The following is an 18,036-nucleotide window of genomic DNA, read 5'->3' as shown; positions in this document are numbered from 1 at the left end:
TACATCATTCCCTTGTCTGATTGCATTGGTTAGAACTTCCATTACTATGCTGACTAGCAATGGTAATAAGGGACATCCTTGTCTGATTTCAGTTCTAAGTAGAAAAGCTTTCAGTTTTACTCCATTCAGTATGATATTAGCTGTGAGTTTGTCATAAGTGGTTTCTATCAGTTTAAGAAATGTCCCATCTATGCATATTTTCTTAAGTGTTCTTGTCAGAAAAGGATCCTGAATTTTGTCAAATGCTTTTTCTGCATCTATTGAGAGGATCCTATGGTCTTTGTTCTTGCTTCCATTTATGTGGGGAATTACATTATGGATTTGTGTGTGTTAAACCACACTTGTATACCTGGGATAAAGCCTACTTGATCAAGATGTATTTTTTTTAAATGTATAGCTGTATTATTCTATTTGCTAGAATTTTATTGAATGAATATTCATCAGTAAAATTGGTCTGTAGTTCTCCTTTTTAGTTTGGTCCTTTCCTGGTTTTGGTATCAGGGTGTATTTGCTTCATAGAATCAGTTGGGGAGGGTATTTTACTTCTCTGTGTTATAGAATAAGTTCTGCATCATAGGTACAAAGCTCACTTTGAAGGTTTGGTAGAAGTGTGGTATAAAGCCATTGGTCCAGGACTTATTTCATTGGGAGTTTTTTTTTTTTTTTTAATTGTTGTTGAAATTTTGGTGCTTGATACTGGTCTGTTCAACAGATATGTTTCTTCCTGGTTAAGTGTAGGGAGGTGGTGTGATTCCAGGTATTGGCCCATTTCATCCATATTGTCAGATTCCTGGGCATAGAGTTTTCTATAATAATCAGATATCATCTTTTGTAGTTCTGTGGTATCTGTTGTTATTTCCTCTTTTTTCTTTTGTTTTTTATTTAGGTTATTAGAGATTTTATCTTTCCGGATAAAAAAAGTTGTCCTGGTTAATCTGGATAACTAGATAACCAGTTATGTAGTTAATCTGGTCAAAAATTTATCAATTTTATCTTTTCCAAGAATCAATTTTTTTCCCCTTTATTTTCCAAATGATTCTTTTGTTTTTCAATTTCACTTATTTCTGATCTAATTTTTGTTATTTCTTTGCTTCTGCTAGATTTGGGAGTGGATTACTCTTCCTTTTCCAAGAACTTCCAATCTTTGTTCATCATATGCTCATCATCTAAATGGACAAAGATTACTAGGTATTTGAGCAGGGTCAATATTATAAATGACAATAATCAGAATAAAAAATAAGTAGAAAAATAGAAAAAAGAAACATATTTTCTGGAAATCTTCTAAAATATAAAACAAAACAAAGACATGGATAATAGGAAATATTTTATTTTAGAAATTAGAGGATCACTACAATTCCATTACTAGACATCGCATCTACCCAGAAGAAAAAAAATCATTTTATCATAAGGACATTTGCACGAGATTATTTATTGCAGCTCAATTTACCATTACCAAGATGAGGAAACCACCTAAGTACCCATCAACTCAGGAAAGTATTAACAAGCTGTGGTATATGTACACCATGGAATACTATTCATCTATAAGAGAAGATGGTGACTTTATATATTTTGTATTAACCTGGAGAGAGTTGAAACACATTGTTCTTGGAAAATATCACAAGAATGGAAAAGCAAGTATCCAATGTGCTCAATTTTATTATGAAGGCAGTAGGCAATCTAACACACACCCACATAGGAGAAAAACTTAATTCTATTCAAGTTGGGGGAAGAGGGAACAAGGGAAGGGGGAGAGGAAGGGGGCATGCTCCCACTTAAAGGGCACAATGTAAGGGTCTATGGCATACCTTTTGGTTATGGGGCACAACTACAAGAGGGACTCTACCTAACAAATTCAAAAATTGTGACCTGGTTGTTTGTACCCTCACAATAACTGGAAATAAAAAATAAATAAATAAAAATGTGATAATAATTCCTTCTATGGTTTTCCTAGATGTCTTTGTTAATATTTTAAAGTATAATATGAGACAGGATTCTCGTGGTATTCCAGTAGAGACCTTTTCCCAAGTGGTTACAAATCATTAATTCTCAATGAATGGAGTTTTTCACACAAATCCACACTGAAGTACTTACTTCCATCTAATTAATAGTGAATGAGTTTGCCACTTGCTCATTTCCAAATCACAGCTGCTTCTGCAGTATCACAGCATTTTCTCCCTGAGAAGCTTCTGAAAACCATTCTCGGCATGGTACTCTAGGCTGCACTCAGTCTAGCTGAGCTGAAACATATTTACTGTCTTGGATTTCCATATATTTCAGCAACACACCTCAAACCACATAATGAGAACTTGAAAAAGTAAAGTTTGCTTTGTTTCTTATTTTCTGGATGGTTTGGCAATTTGAATAGCTTTTCTGTCAGGTGTGATGGCAAAGTTGAACAGAGATGGGTGAGAGGTGCTGTCTCCCTGTGGAAGACAAAAGAAAGAGCTGACTCCTCTTCGTGTTTCTTCTCATCCTTTTCTCTATGCTGGGAGAAACCAACATCTGCCAATATCTGAAGAATCATTTAGTACAGAATATCCTTTAGAACCAGTTTTTAAAGTTGCCATTCACCAGAATATGGTGTAGCTGTATTATATAGTCTATTTCTTTGTAATGATAGTATTCGTCGAGCTCAATGAAAGGTTAGGTAACATGTATCATTCATTCATTCATCCCACCAGTGTTTGCTAAGTACCAGTACTAGTCCAAGTGCAGAGGATACAGCAGCAAATGCTGCAATACTCCGGTAGGTCAGAAATAGGGTGAGATTAAAGCAGTACCATTCCTCTGTATACAAATCAGCCTCAAAACTGTCAGGGGATATTTGAGGAGCTCTGAGACAATCATAGCATGTTGCAACATACAAGATAGGTGCCTGATCAGCAATGCTTGTCTTGCATTGGGGCCAAAAGCCCCTTGGGAGGAACAATTGAACTTGGTCACATGTGTACACTAAGGGATGAGTGGAGGGGGGGGGTCCTACAGGGGAAATGGAGAAAGAAGTAATGGAAATCAGAGAGAAAAAGCACCTTAAGAGCACAAGTCCACTTGCCTGGGGAGGCAGTGATACCACCTGCTATGTAAGGCTGTTGTGTGCTAGTTGGAGGAAGGACAGGATGAAGGGAAGAAACTATGTCACTAAGGGTCCTGCTGCCAGTGAGGGCAATGCCCAGGACATGGGGAGCCAATGGCTCTGCTCTGTTTACTGGAGAGAGCACAGGAGCAATGGAAGCAATGGGGTTAAGACTCACAAAGATGCTGCTGGCAAGAAACACAGGGTATCAGAAAGCATTGGTTAACAAAGCAGAAAGACTGAAGGACTTCAGGTACCATGGCCACATGGGCTCTTTGAAAGATATCCGGGGAAGAAACTAAAAAAAAAAAAAAAAAAAAATGCTGGCCTTATGTAATCAAGAAGAAAAGAGATACAAATCAGTAAGATCAGGGGCGTCATAGGTGAAGTCTGGGAAATATTCATTATAGGTTGAATAGTTAAAATTAGGTTTCACATCTTTATGATGAGTAGACTAGTTTCAATTGGCATCGTCCATTCACATGACCCTAACATTTAAAAATATAAAGATGGCTCATGCCTATAATCATGGGAGGCTGAGGTGGGTGGATTGCTTGAGCTGAAGAGTTTGAGAGCAGCCTGAGCAAGAGCAAGGCTGTGTCTGTGCCAAAAATAGAAAAGAAAATTAGCCAAGTGTTGTTGTGGGCACCTGTAGTTCCAGCTACTTGGGAAGCGAGACAGGAGGATCACTTGAGCCCAAGAGTTTGAGGTTGCCGTGAACTATGACACTACAGCACTGTAGCCTGGATGAAAGAGCGAGAGTCTGTCACAACCCCCCTCCCCCCAAAAAAAAGGATGTTTAATCTTTGGTGATTTTTAAAAAGGATCACACTGATTTGACAAAGAGTTATAGTAGTAAAGAGCCTAGTACCATTTTGTTACAGAAAATATTCAAATACGCTCTTATGTAACAATGGTTTGCTAAATCACTCACTTACAATAAATGTTTAATGTATGCTTGATTATTGCCAAATAAAATAAGTAGGCACTTCTTACATTGCAGTGGTTTGTTGAAAAGTTTTAGAATTATTGTTCTGTACATGGATTCATCTTTCATCAGTATTTGGGCTGCTTCCAAATTCACTGGGTTTTCTAGCACTGGATTAGAAAGCATAACCTACAGGAAAACATACACAATATACAGTTTTTAAAGTAAATTTTTTTCTTAGAGCAAAAACGTAAACCACTATGTACAACTTCCAACACATACTTATGGAATGCTTACTGTGTAAGGACCTGGAGATAGATATAAAGATAACATAAGACATAGTTTCTAGTCTCAAGAAACTATTGATCTATCATGTTTTTTTCTTTTTTGAGACAGGGACTCACTCTGTCACCTCGGCTAGAGTACAGTGGCTTCATCACAGCTCACAGCAACTCTCAAACTCCTGGGCTCAAGTGATCCTCCTGCCTCAGCCACCTGAGTAGCTGGGACTACAGGCATGCACAACCACACTTGGCAGCATTTTTTATTTTTTGTATTTTCTGTTTTTTATCTTACTCTTGCCCAAATTTGCCTCTAACACCTGCCCTCAACTTATCCTCCTACCTCAGTCTCCCAAAGTGCTAAGATTACAGCTATGAGCCAACATACCTGGCTCTATCATGAGGCAAATAATAGGATCAAAGCAAGTTTCAAGTTCCTTCCTGTAGATTATCATTTCCTATTATATACATTTAAATTCGATTTATATGTAAAAAGAATTGTACATTGAAAAATTTCCATTTTATAGTTTTAAGAAATAAAACTTTATAGTAGATCACAGATAAACATACACATGTACTATTGTTTGCACACACTTCAATATCTGTCTAGATCACTGAGTGATTAATTTGGTATCTGCAAAACTTTTCTATTGATGCTGTAACTAATTAGCAGCTTTAAAAAGTACAAGTTTATTATCTCAGATTTCTTTAAGTGGAAAGTCCAGTAATGATGGACTTGTTTCTCTTCCAGATTTAAAAATACTGAAATCAAGGTGTCAGCTGGTTGGGCTCTTGTCACATGGGTCAGAGAAGAATCTCTTTCCAAGTTCACTCAAGTAGTTGGCTGATTTGCACTCCTTGCAGTTGTAGGACTGAAGTCCCTTTTTTCTTGGGGGATGTTAGCTGGCAGTCACCCTTAGTTCCAAGCCTCTCTCCAGTCCTTGCATTTGGGCCCCTAAATATCAGAGCTAGCAATGGTGTGACAAATTCTCCTTATGCTTGGAATTTCTCTGATATCCCCTTCTGATGTCCTTTCTCCTTCCACTGTTTCTCTAACCAACTCTTCCACCCTCCTCTTGTATTGTTAGGGGCTTATGTGATGACTTGGGCCCACCTGCACAATCGAGGATAATTTTCCTGTTTTAAGGACAGCTGATGAGTAACCACAATTCCATGTGCAGGTCCTTTCACAGTAGTGCCTAGATTAGTATTTGAATTGCTGGAGGATGGGAGTCTTAAGGGGGGCATCTTTAAGATTATGCCTGTGGCAGTATCTCTCCATCTGGGCAAAACAAGTGATCAGTAGTAACTCAAACTGAATAGTTCTCCTAGACTATGAGCTTTTAATCAGGCATCTCAAAATTAACATTAGCCCAAACTGTAAATATTTATTCAATAATTTAGTATTTTGAATATTATATGTTATAATGTATAAAATATATAATAAAATATGGTATAAGATACCAAAATACCTAATCACTGTAGATGCAGGTCAAAGTGATTAATTGTGACTTAAGAGTCATGGAAATGATTGAATCTTTCACTAATGAAAGAAATCATCTGAAATCTGATTTTTCAAAAATAAGAAGAATTTTCTGCTGTTACTTGAATTTCCTGTTTGAAAAACACATTAGGGTATATTTCCAAGAATATTATAAATGCTTAAATAAAGATTTACTATGGGTTGCACTGTAGCTTTCAAAGTGTGTATAAAGCAGATGAAACTTATCTTCAAGAGAAAACTTTTGGTCTTTGGAGAGATAATATTACTTAAAGAGGCACATCTGGTAAAGTTTATTCAAGATTCTTCTCATTAACCTTCATGCCTAAGACCTATTTACATAATGTGTACACAAGCTGTTAAGTATATTTAATGATTTTAAAGAACTGGAATATAAGGTATGCATTAAAAAGTCAAAATCAGACATCCTGCTAAAATAGTAAAAAATAAATGTCCAATGTTTAAATTAGTCACGTGGTAGCATGAAATAACATAGAAAGCTCTCTAGGGGATAGATTAAAAAATGTGAAACTTTGGGCGGCACCTGTGGCTCAAGGAGTAGGGCGCCAGTCCCATAAGCTAGAGGTGGTGGGTTCAAACCCATCCCCGGCCAAAAATCACAAAAAAAAAAAAAAAATATGAAACTTCAGCAAAAATTGTATCTGTAGATATATTTTATAATATCCAATTAATTAAAGCCCATTAATTTGGAATTTATTCTATGGATGGGTGTTGATATTTACCTTTGCATTATATATGGAAATACAAGTTTGCAAAGAAATTAAGATTATAAAAATTTTAGGTGATGATTGATGGTAGGTTTATTTAGACTTCAAAATATTTTAAATATTTTAGGTACCATCCCCTTGGAAATATGCTTCATGTGTTGTTGAAAAGGAAGTACTCAGTAATTGTGGTTTAAACTTGTGTTGTGACTAGTAGACACTAGTTACAAGTAGCCACTAAATTTATATTTAAAATAATTAACATTTATATCTCAGTCCCTCAGCTACACTGGCCACATTTCAAATGCTCAGTAGCCACCTATGATTAGTGGCTACTGTTTGTAACAGTGCAGATACTGGATGTTTCCATCAGTGTAGAAGGTTTAGTGGGGCAGCACACTGACTTTCAAAGGACAATTGAATAGCCATTAAAATAGTGATTGGAATCACATGGAAATAACCTTTGATAAAACAAGTGAAGAAGCTCAGCGCCCGTAGCTCAGTGAGTAGGGCGCCAGCCACATACACCGAGGCTGATGAGTTTGAGCCCAGCCCGGGCCTGCTAAATAACAATGACAACTGCATCCAAAATATAGCCAGGCATTGTGGCGGGTGCCTGTAGTCCCAGCTACTTGGGAGACTGAGGCAAGATCATCGCTTAAGCCCAAGAGTTTGAGATTGCTGTAAGCTGTGACGTCACAGCGCTTTACCAAGGGTGACATAGTGAGACCCTGTCTCAGAAAACAAAACAAAACAAAACAAAAAACAAGTGAAGGAAAACAAGCCACACAACTTATGTACAGTCATGAACCATTTAACGTTTTAGTCAGTGAGAGACCACATATATGATAGCAGTCCCATAAGATTATAATACTGTATATTATAATTTAAAATTAGAATTTCTATATTCCATATTCTGTACCTTTCCTATATTTATATATGTTTATATATACAAATACTTACCATGTATTACAGTGATCTACAGTATTAAATACAGTAATACGCTGTACAGGTTTGTAGCCCAGGAGTAACAGGCTACACCATGTAGCTTTGTGTAAGTACATTGCTATGATCTTCATACAATGACAAAAGTGCCTAATGATACATTTTCCAGAACATATCCCCATTGTTAAATTACACATGGCTGTATCTGTGCCATAAATGCAACAATGTAAAAATTCAGGTTTACCCATTCATTTGTTTTATTTAGTGCCTACCAAATGTCAGCATTGTTCTAGGTACTGGGGAATTAGAGATGGACTAGATCTGGACTAGATCTGTTTCCTGATTTGGGGAGTTTGTAGTCCAATAGGAGAGATAGATAAGGAAACAGTGTGTGCATCACAGTGCTACAGTTCTCTGACAGACTGGCACAGGGTCGTGGTGGGTGTGTCACAAAGCATGCTCCCCCAATGCCAAAACCACCAATTCTACTTTGGAAAAGAAATCAGAAAATGTATCCCAGAGGAAGGCTTATTTGATCTGGCTCTTACAATGTGAACAGTGGCTTGCTGGGCAGACTGAAAAAGAGGAGAAAATGGAATATGTCAGATGGGAAACTGGACTGAGCATTTTTTTAAGATCCAAGACTTGCTTGGGTTTATAACTTTAGACTTTAGAATTCTATAAATGCTTTTGGACCTCATTTGGACCAAGCAATGTGAGTGCAGAAGAAGATGTAGATATATCTGGGAGTGGGATTGCATGATGCATTTAGGAAGAGACAAAAGTCCAGATGTGAGGAGTAGATTGTTCACCATGCAAAAAAATGTAGGATTAACCCTGTAGAGAATGTGGAAACCACTGAAAGATTTTGAATGGGAACATCGGACCAAAGATCAGAAGGAAATGGTAATAACAGCAGCATTAGGGGTTTTATTTACAATCATCAGTGATTTTCTTTTCCTTTATATTGACTTAAAAACTTGTGTAATTTAGGCATATTTGTTTTATTAATGTATTTAAGAAATAAAAAGTCAAATGACTGGCTTTCCATAACATATTTGGGAACACACTGCTGTCACTTTCTGTCTAATAGTAAGAACAATCATAATAGGAACTAACCACAGGTTGAACATCCCAAATCTGAAAGTCAGAGATCTGAAATGCTCCAAACTCTGAAACTTTTCGAGTCCAAAATGAAGCTCAGAGTAAATGCTCATTGGAGGATTTTTGATTTCAGATTATTGGATTTGAGATGCTCAACTGGTAGGTAGATATAATGCACATATTCTAAAATTTGAAAAAGTCTTAACTCTGAAACCCTTCTGGTCCCAAACATTTAGGATAAGGGATACACAACTTGTATTAACTACTGATTTTTTTTTCTTGGACCTTGCCTAGTTCTAAGTACTTTACATGCATGAACTTCATCCTCACAAGTCACATGATGATGCAATTAACAGCAGTCCCATTTTCCTGACAAAGAAATTGAGAATTGAAAAATCTTCTCCAGTGGTACAAAGGTATCATGTAGAAGCACCAGGACAGGAAGCCAAGCATTCTAATCTCATAGCTCCAATATTTTTTTAAATTTTTTTGCAATTCAAAATTTTAACCAGATCATTCTGGTTTGCCCTTACTCATTACACTTGGGAATCATTCAGTTTTACCATTCTAGAGCAGATTGTAGTTTAGGTATAAAAGATAGTGATATGTCTCCATTTGAAGGACTCCAAAGATCAACCTCAGATATCTACATATCACACTCACTCATTTCCTAAAAGTTTTTGCTCAAATGCCTCTTTCCCAGAACAGGTGGATGTTTCTCACATAGGTGGATGCTCAATACATATGGGTAGAATGAATGAATAAAGTGAATGTTGAACCTTTAAAAAATTATATATTTTCCTCAATATACTAAGATGACTACCCAGAAAATAAACTATTACTTGATTTTCAAAAGTAAGAAATGGGAGAAATAAATTCTATGTTGAGGAAACTCAATTAAGCCAGAATACTTTACCCTCTAAGCCAGTGGTTCTCAGCCTTCCTAATGCCGTGACCCTTTAATACAGTTCCTGTGGGTTGCAACCCACAGGTTAAGAACCACTGCTCTAAGAATTCAGATAATCAATATTTAATAGTTTATCTTCAGATACATTAATGATAATTAGGTCCATGAATGGAATATTTCTAAGCCAATCTAAGTGGTCATAGCAAGTGCCACTGAAATAATTTATTTTAGCATGGGATGAGAAAGCAGGGTTTTCAAGGGTCAGGAATAACCCAACACTGAGGCATGCTTCTAAGGACCGTGGGTCCAAGGGGTTAAGGTGGCATTTGGGAATAGGTATCCATCTGAGGAGAGGAGAAAAATCTCTGGTTTAATTGTTCACTGGGTTTGATGTGAGCACTTAAAAAGAGAGAGAGAGTAGCTAGCACTACCAGAAACAAAGGACAAAGCTGGACATTTTCAGTTGTAGTCACTTGGTTCACTCTCTGCGGAAGGCAAGGTCCAAACTAAGGAGGTACCTAAAGGACTGTCAGTATGAACAGGAAACAAAGTTAGGAGCCGAAAGAAAATCTAAAACTACATTTTTAGAATTGAAAATAGCCAAATGATTTATTTCTTCTTTTATAAAATTTGTACTTTTGTGTTATGAAGTGTTTTACTATCAATTTTACTTTAAAATAGTAGTTTTTATAACTTGTTCTACTTTGTAGCCTAGATATAGAACTGTTGATTTAAGTAAGCCTTTTAAAATCCTGTAAATATATAAATATGCATCACACATTTTAATCCTTATATTTTAAATAACTGGGGTATAATTAAAAGTATTAAAGAGAGCATCTTATTAAATCTGTTCTTACCTGTAAGGCAAGCAAGATGCTGCTCAGTGTATGGCTTGTACTCCATTTACGAGGGTTGTCCAAAAAATCTATACAGGGCTGACCAGTATGTGGGCTTACTGTATTAAAATAATATATTAATAGTGATGTATATATAATAAAATTAATATTTAAAACTTATGAACATCAAAATGATAAACCAGGAAAATTATTTGCAGGTACTCTTCCTTTCTTCCATTTCTTCTCTCTGTAATAAGAAACACTATGCCTGTTCCTGGTTCCCACTGTCCCCCACATTGTTTTGGCTGAGTGCATGGACTCCTTTACTGTTTTCATAGCCTCTGCTGTAGCAAGAGGTAGCCTGTGACTCAGTTTTTATCATGAGCTATAAACGTAAGTGTGACATTGCTGTATTTTTTTTTTTTAAGGAGGCTATTTTGCCATCTTCTTTTTCTCTTTCCCTTTCCCACTGGCTGGAGATGGTGACAAACAGAGTAAATAAATGCCTTAGACTCAGACATGGAGTCCTCACATTGAGGATAGACAAAACTTCCCTCTAGCCATGGTCTGTTATGTTAGGTTGGAAAGATATACCGAAGCTTGGCCCATGCCCTAGCACAGTTAATTAACTTGTTCAGTGTTTAAAAAAAAGAATGGAGTTAAATACAAAAAATAAAACTGCAAAATGAATAGAAGAAATGTAAAAAGACTATTTGGTTTTGTTTAGGGGAAGGGTCATGTAAACTTAAATACAATTGCAAAAACCTCAATAATAAATGTTACTACATAAAAATTTTAGAATCCCAGACATTAAAAATGCATAAAAAATTTAAAATTAATGACAAATTAGGGGAAATATTAAAAGAGAGAGAGTAGCTAGCACTATCAGAAACAAAGGACAAAGCTGAACATTTTCAGTTGTAGTCACTTAGTTCACTCTCTGCGGAAGGCAAGGTCCATGACTAAGGAGAGACCTAATGTACTGTCAGTATGGACAGTCTTACTGACAATATCTAGGTCAATGTGATAACATTTCAATTATATCAGACAAGTCACAAAATAGAAAATATAATCAATAAACATAACAAATGTTTACTTCACAAGTGTTGAAAGAAGTGCTCATCAAAATAATGGCAAGATTCTTACAAATTGGCAAAAAATTTCTCTAAAGTTTCAATGCCCAGAATTGGAACGTGCTAAAATGAGAACTTTAGCACATTCTGGTGGGAATGCAAATAATACGAAAAGGAGATTAGGCTTTATACACATATATCTAAAGTCTTAAATCTACACATAGTCATCTTTTGATGTTTGGGAGCTAACAGGTAACCCTCCTCTCTTCTCACATTCATATATATTAAGTTATAAAATAGACCATAGTGTTAAAAGATGGAAGTAAAAAACATCAGCTCTTGATCTGCACTTGATCTACAGCTTTAATTGTGCTCCACTGTTGTGCCCCTGGTTTTAACTTAACCAAACTGGAGGCCTGCTTAAGATTCCTGCCTGGAGAAACAGAGACTGCACTCTTTCTAAGGTCAGGATGGTCAGAAAGAAAGTGCTGAGAAAGTGTTGGACCACACCAGCTCAATTCCTCTCCCATTTTCCTAATCAGATAAGGGACTTTTTCTCCTGGGAGGTCTGAGAGACAAATACAAGCGTCATCATGAATCTTCATACTTTTCCCTCCTAGAAAAGGAAGTTCCCTCTCCTTTATGAAAGTGGGAGGAGTGAGGGCTGGGAGATAAGAATATCCTCTTATTACATTTAATCCAGTAATTGTACTCCTAAGTATTTGAAACAAATAAAGGCACTTAGATGTAATTTGTTATATATTATAAATTTCAAAAATAAGTTTTTATTACAAAATTGATGATGCAATGGGGAAAAATAAAATTACAAGAATATAAAGTAAAATACAAATGTTTCCCTTCCTACTAATTCCATTTTCCAAATTTTTACCAGTTGGTGTATACAAACATACATACACACCAATATATGTATGTACACACACGTGTGTTTATTAAATGAAATCACATTTTACATATTATTGCTCAATGTGTTTTTTCATTTAACAGTGAATTGTCAATGTACTTCCAGACATAAGCATTTATTTGAAAAAAATTGAATACCTATTATGTGTACCTACTATGTATCAGACAGTGAAGATTGTAGGGATATGGCAATAACCAAAATGTCTAGTGTCCATAGGTCTTCCTTGTTATGTTTAGAAGCAATCCACATTACTGTAGGATATTTCACTTAAAAATTCCTATAATAATGGATACTGAGGCTATTTTCATTTTTCCCATTTCCAATATTGCCATTGGAATAAGTATCTTAAAACATAACATATTCTTCCTGTATAATTGTGTTCATATTTCTACACGGTAATTTATAAACATGGTTTCATAGAGATTTAGGGCTATATGTGTTTTATATCTGATTAGAAACTATCAAATTGATTCCCCAAAGGTTACCGTCAGAGGAACAATGGAACGATGTCTACCCAACCCTACTAAAATTGTACAGTATCTGTTAACATTTTGTAATCATAAGTGATGAATCATAATATTTTCTTGCTTTAATTTGTTTATCTTCTTACTAGTGATATCAAGCATCTTTTTATGTTTATTTTTATTTTTCTTCCATCCAGTGTTTGTTTATAGCTTTTGTTCATTTTTTATTGCTTTATGTTCTTTTTCTGATTCACAATGTTCTTTATATGGTATACATATTGGGTTATATGCATCACAAATATTTTTCCTCAACTTGTGAAAGTCAATGTCTTTTATCTGTTTATAACATGCCTGGCTGTAGAGAAGTTTTGAAGTTTATGTAGTTTAATGTGTCATGCTTTTCCAAGAGTTTCTGGGTTTTATCATACTTAGAAAAGTCTTCCTAAACAAGCCTATGGAAAATTATATTATATTTCCTGTTTTTCTATCATTTAAAACTTTTAGATTTTTGATCGTTTAGGAATTCACTTTGTTCATTTGTGCAATGTAGCAATGTCACCTACATTTTTCTAAAATGTTAATTTGTCCAGTGTATCCTTTTTTATAATAGTGAAAAAGTAGATCCAACTAAAATATTGAACAATACAGGAATGGTTAGGTGTATTATTGAGCCATTTAAAATGATCTTTTGAAGAATGTTTAATAATTCAGGTAAAATATGTAATTGTAAATAAAAAAAGCTAGATGCAAAACTTTATACATAATACCTCAACTACATAGAAAAATATACACATAGGGCGGTGCCTGTGGCTCAAAGGGGTAGGGCACCAGCCCTATATGCCAGAGGTGGCGGGTTCAAACCCAGCCCTGGCCAAAAAAAAAAAAAAAGAAAAAAAGAAAAATATACACATAGAAAAAAGGAAGTAAATTTGACAAAACATTGAGAATAGCAGGTCTTTGCTTTAGGATTCAAGGTAATTGTAATTTTTGCTTGCCTTTTCATATTCTACCCAATGAACATTCTTTCTTTTATAATCATGATAGAGTTGCTCTAAAAACATGATTATCATCTATATAAGGATTAAGGACAATAGGGACAAAGCCCACGATGATAAAAATCTTACCATTTGGATGAAAAGGAATTGTTTTAAATTTCACAACTGGAGGGGCGTAGTTGTACTCTGATGTAAAATTAATTGTTAGATGGAGAACTAATCCTGTAATATAGAAATAAACTTTTTTAGTAAAGTATTGTGTTGTACTGATTAACCTGATTAACACTGACTTTCCTGATTAGCCTCGCCATAGTTACACCTTTAAGTCAATGTTTCATAGAACTCATAGCGTCCTTTGGATCATTTAAGTCATGCTTCATAGTCTCACCCATGGCATTCTCAGCCTGTGTCCCACAAGTCTTTCCATCCACCACCTCATATCTCTCTCAGCTGTGTATCTCATATTGACTGAACACTGTTTCCAGAACCCACTGATCCTTTCCTTGTCTACAGCATGAGTTTTCTTCTTCTTCTGAACCCAGCAAATTCTTACACATTCTTTAGGACTCACTTTAAATGTTACCTCCTGGGGAAGAAATTCCTTATTACCTCGGGTGTAACTAACTAATCACTCCCTCTTCAGCATCCTGTTCAAAATCCAAAAGCACATATTACGTTTGTGTAATTATCAGCTTAATTAAAAGTAGTTAAGTGTTTGTCTTCTCTACTGCACTCAAGGAATGTTTTCATAATGGGAAGAAAACATAGTCCTTAGAGTTTATAGTGACCCAGCCTTTTTGAGAACTTGATTTATGAAAATTTGGGGGGAAATTTTTAATGGAAAAATTGAGAAGTAACTGTGGGATTTTTAAGCCAATAGTAATTTTGATAGCTATTCTCTAATCTCACAGAAAACATTCAGAAGATAGTCTCAATTGATAATACTTCATTGCATCGCTTTTTAAAAAATTAATAACATTAAGATTTAACAAAAATGAAAGTACAAACCCCAAATTTTCATCTATGTTGGCAAATGGCAAAAAATAAGCCATATTATGAAATAATAACGTGAATACTTTTAGAATTCTAGATGACTGATACAATGCAAACTTTATATGCATATAAAGAAGAATTCCAGAAAATAATGCAAACTTATTATATGTATGAGGAAGATAGGCAATTAATGCTATAAGGACTTCTAAAAAATACATTGTTTTTGAAAACACAAACCATGCCAGAATGAATTTTGTAGACCTTCAATTTCAGCTTCCCATTTCATCTTATCTTCACTTACAGGAAAAGCAGTAATACCCTGTAATTTAAAAGCAGAGTTAAAGCAAATAATAAGATGAAGTATTTATTACCATTTTTAAAATTAGATACCAGGTAACACTAAATTCTAAAAATTCTCAATTTTCTTTTTTTGATAAGTTTATTTATTTGCTAATCTGAAGAAATGTCTTATTTCAAAGAAGTTAAAATAGATTCCAGAAAAAATATGCAATAGTACATAAAAATAAATCATACGTGTGGAAATCATAAGTAGGACTAGAAGGCCAAGATATTGGTGTGTGTGACTTATATACTACTGTCCATGTAAGTCAAAACAAATTTAAGATTAACTTTAAAAAAGAAGAAATGAGTTTGAAAGCATATGTTCTTCAAAGCATTTTAAAGCTGTATAAATGCTATATGGAAGGGAAATAGGGAAATTTTCATTAAGAAAAAAATCCACAACTACAATTGCAAATAAAAATAAGTTTTTCCTAAAAATTTGAGGTATTTTTCCAAAGGAGGGTTAAGAATGTATTTCATAGAAAACCTTACAAATTATGTTGAGGAATACATGAAATACACTCAATAAATGTTTCTAATAATGAGCATATTATTAAGTATGTAGGTGTTTGTCAATATGAACAGTATATCTCTATTACCTGTATTTACAGATCCCTTTATTGGATTCTCTTTGACCAGAGAACTACAAAATTTAGGCTGAGTAGAAACAACATTGAATGCTAGATCCATGCCTCTGGTATGTTTGTTGTTGGACTCAGTAAGTGTTCCTAATATCTTCAATGAATGTAGTATGTTTAGAGCACAGGTAAAAACTGAACAATGCCACTGACCTACACTTAAGCAACTGCGGGTAGCACTCCATACCCCCCTTCTATGGATGGCTTTCCGTCCTTTCCCTTAAACACGCCCTCTTTTCTCCCTCTTCCATTTTCATTCTCCATACATCAGTCCTTGACACCCACGGACATTGAAAACCTTGGTGGCATTTGGGGCAAAGGGTATTGCCTTCCTCTGTGTTAAAATGGTAAAGGGAAGGCATCTATGTGTTATGCCAGCACATGTGCATGAGATACTGAGTAATAAAACAGGGATTAAGAGCAAGGATTTTGATGTCAGAAAACACAGCATGGAATCCTGGGGCCAAATCTTCACTGAATATTTCTGGAGGCTTAGGTTTCTGCTGGTTAAAATTAATTATTACTCATTTCACAGTATTATAATTAATGGGCATATTATATATCTTCTAGTCGTTTCCTGAGAGACCGTGGTGTTTGGAGCTTAAATTCACAGACATACTCAGTACAATGTGTTCAATAGTGTCAACCATCATTACTTGTAAGTAATAATAATTTTTATTATTATGAAATGTATTACTACAGTAAAATAGATTCATTAAATAATACTGTAGTGGCAAATTAGGTTTAACTAAAGTGTGATTTATACAACAAACACAAACTGCTTCTTAAAAGTGATCACACAGTTAAATACATCCCTTCACTGCCCAGTACTTGCCTCAAAATTGTTCTCCTTGAACTCACGGAATTCTCTTTCCAGCAAGAGGCGCGCTCTGCTGTGCATGTCAAGGCACCTGTCCCCAGACTGCTGAGGGTTACTCCGAGGCAGGTAGGTGTCTGAGGTTATGGGTTACTCTCCCACACTTAGAAAACTGAGATAAGTTACTTGCTTTCTAGAACTTCAGAACATTGCCAAGATAAGTCGCTTCTAAATTTGGAATATTAACAGTGACTTTTCTCCCCTGACCCCTCCAAAGGGAACTTCCAGATGGAAAACTTGTGCACCTTCTTGTCTGCGGCGTGTGGCTGCAGTGCCAGGCCACACCCCAGTCTCAAGACACACTTGGATGAGCAACTGGAACAACCCCAAGGGGTTGGTCCTGAAATTGGAGTGACAGGTAGAAGCACAGGGCTGTCTTAGCACTGTGTTCCCGCTTCACAGAGGTAATGGCGGTCCACTCAGCTGGACAAAGCCAACCAAGCAATCTCTTGCCAAGCAACGGGTCCCCTGAAGGAAAGTAGCAAGAAGGGGGAGGGGTGCCTGCATCTGTCATCCAATCAGAGACAGGAACAGGTCGCGCGGCAGCCGATCTGCCAACACTCACTTTGAAAAGCCAATGAGATCCATGGTCAAGGTGACATCACCCCTCTCAGTCCACCCACGGACTCCGCACAGGTAGTGTAGAGGATGTGGATCGAGGTCTCAGGACCCAGTTCCTCTTTGAAACAACCCTTCCTGTTTTTTTGGATAAGTGACCAGTAGGTACAGGTCTACACTTACTCATTACAAATTATACGGTGAGTTTCCATTCACAGTACGTGTGCATAGATTCCTATTACTTCATAGAATCCTGCAATTATCCTGGGAGAGTGCTTCAGTAAGGGAACTTCTCAAAATTTCTCAGACTCCATCTCTTTTTGCAGTTTCTGCACTTGCTGTTCCTTTTATCTGGGCATTTGCCACAATCTTTCCACCCCTCCTGCACTCATTTTTCCTTCGGTCATCTTTCAAATTTAGTGACCTTTTAAAGGATCAGGCTCCCTGCTTTTGCAACGTCACATACCCTATGGTTTTGTCCTTGTAAGCAGTTGTCGTACTGTGTCACAATCGCCTGTAAGCCAGGTACCTAGAGGCGCTATTCACCTGTCATCACCAACTACTGAGCCTGGCATCTTTGTTTATATTTACTCATCAATTTTATGGAAATAGGATATCAGTTCACTTAGTTCATTCATTTCAAAAATACTTACAAAGCAGTCATCTTACATGCTGTGGAAAAATTCAAATGAAGTCGCCATCTTTATGGCTCAATGTATAATTGAAAAGTACACAAAAACAGGAACATGGTCACAGTCCATCCCAGGCAGTGCTGAGGGCTCCGATAGTAAATACACCCCCATTCCCCTCCTGCTCTTGGCTCTGTCTCCATCAGCCTTACCTCAGATGAGAGTGCTAGGAGTTACCAGCCATC

The 18,036-nt window shown here is 36.0% G+C and overlaps 1 protein-coding gene across 2 annotated transcripts in view; it reads right to left on the bottom strand.

The window, feature by feature from the left end:
* The window catches only part of UBE2U (ubiquitin conjugating enzyme E2 U), a 62,078-nt gene extending 45,450 nt beyond the window's left edge, over window positions 1-16,628 (bottom strand). For both annotated transcript variants that reach the window (XM_053592204.1, XM_053592205.1), the window contains exons 1-5: window positions 16,563-16,628; window positions 14,985-15,066; window positions 13,884-13,976; window positions 10,322-10,419; window positions 4,070-4,190 (exon numbers count right to left, since the gene is read on the bottom strand). In XM_053592204.1, coding sequence (XP_053448179.1) covers window positions 4,070-4,190; window positions 10,322-10,419; window positions 13,884-13,976; window positions 14,985-15,066; window positions 16,563-16,628 — 460 coding nt within the window. The remainder of the gene's footprint in view (window positions 1-4,069; window positions 4,191-10,321; window positions 10,420-13,883; window positions 13,977-14,984; window positions 15,067-16,562) is intronic.
* Window positions 16,629-18,036: the final 1,408 nt, after the last annotated feature.

This window comes from Nycticebus coucang, chromosome 5 (genome assembly GCF_027406575.1).
Source record: "Nycticebus coucang isolate mNycCou1 chromosome 5, mNycCou1.pri, whole genome shotgun sequence".
Lineage (NCBI taxonomy): Eukaryota > Metazoa > Chordata > Mammalia > Primates > Lorisidae > Nycticebus > Nycticebus coucang.
This window is presented reverse-complemented; position numbering and strand designations above follow the sequence as displayed.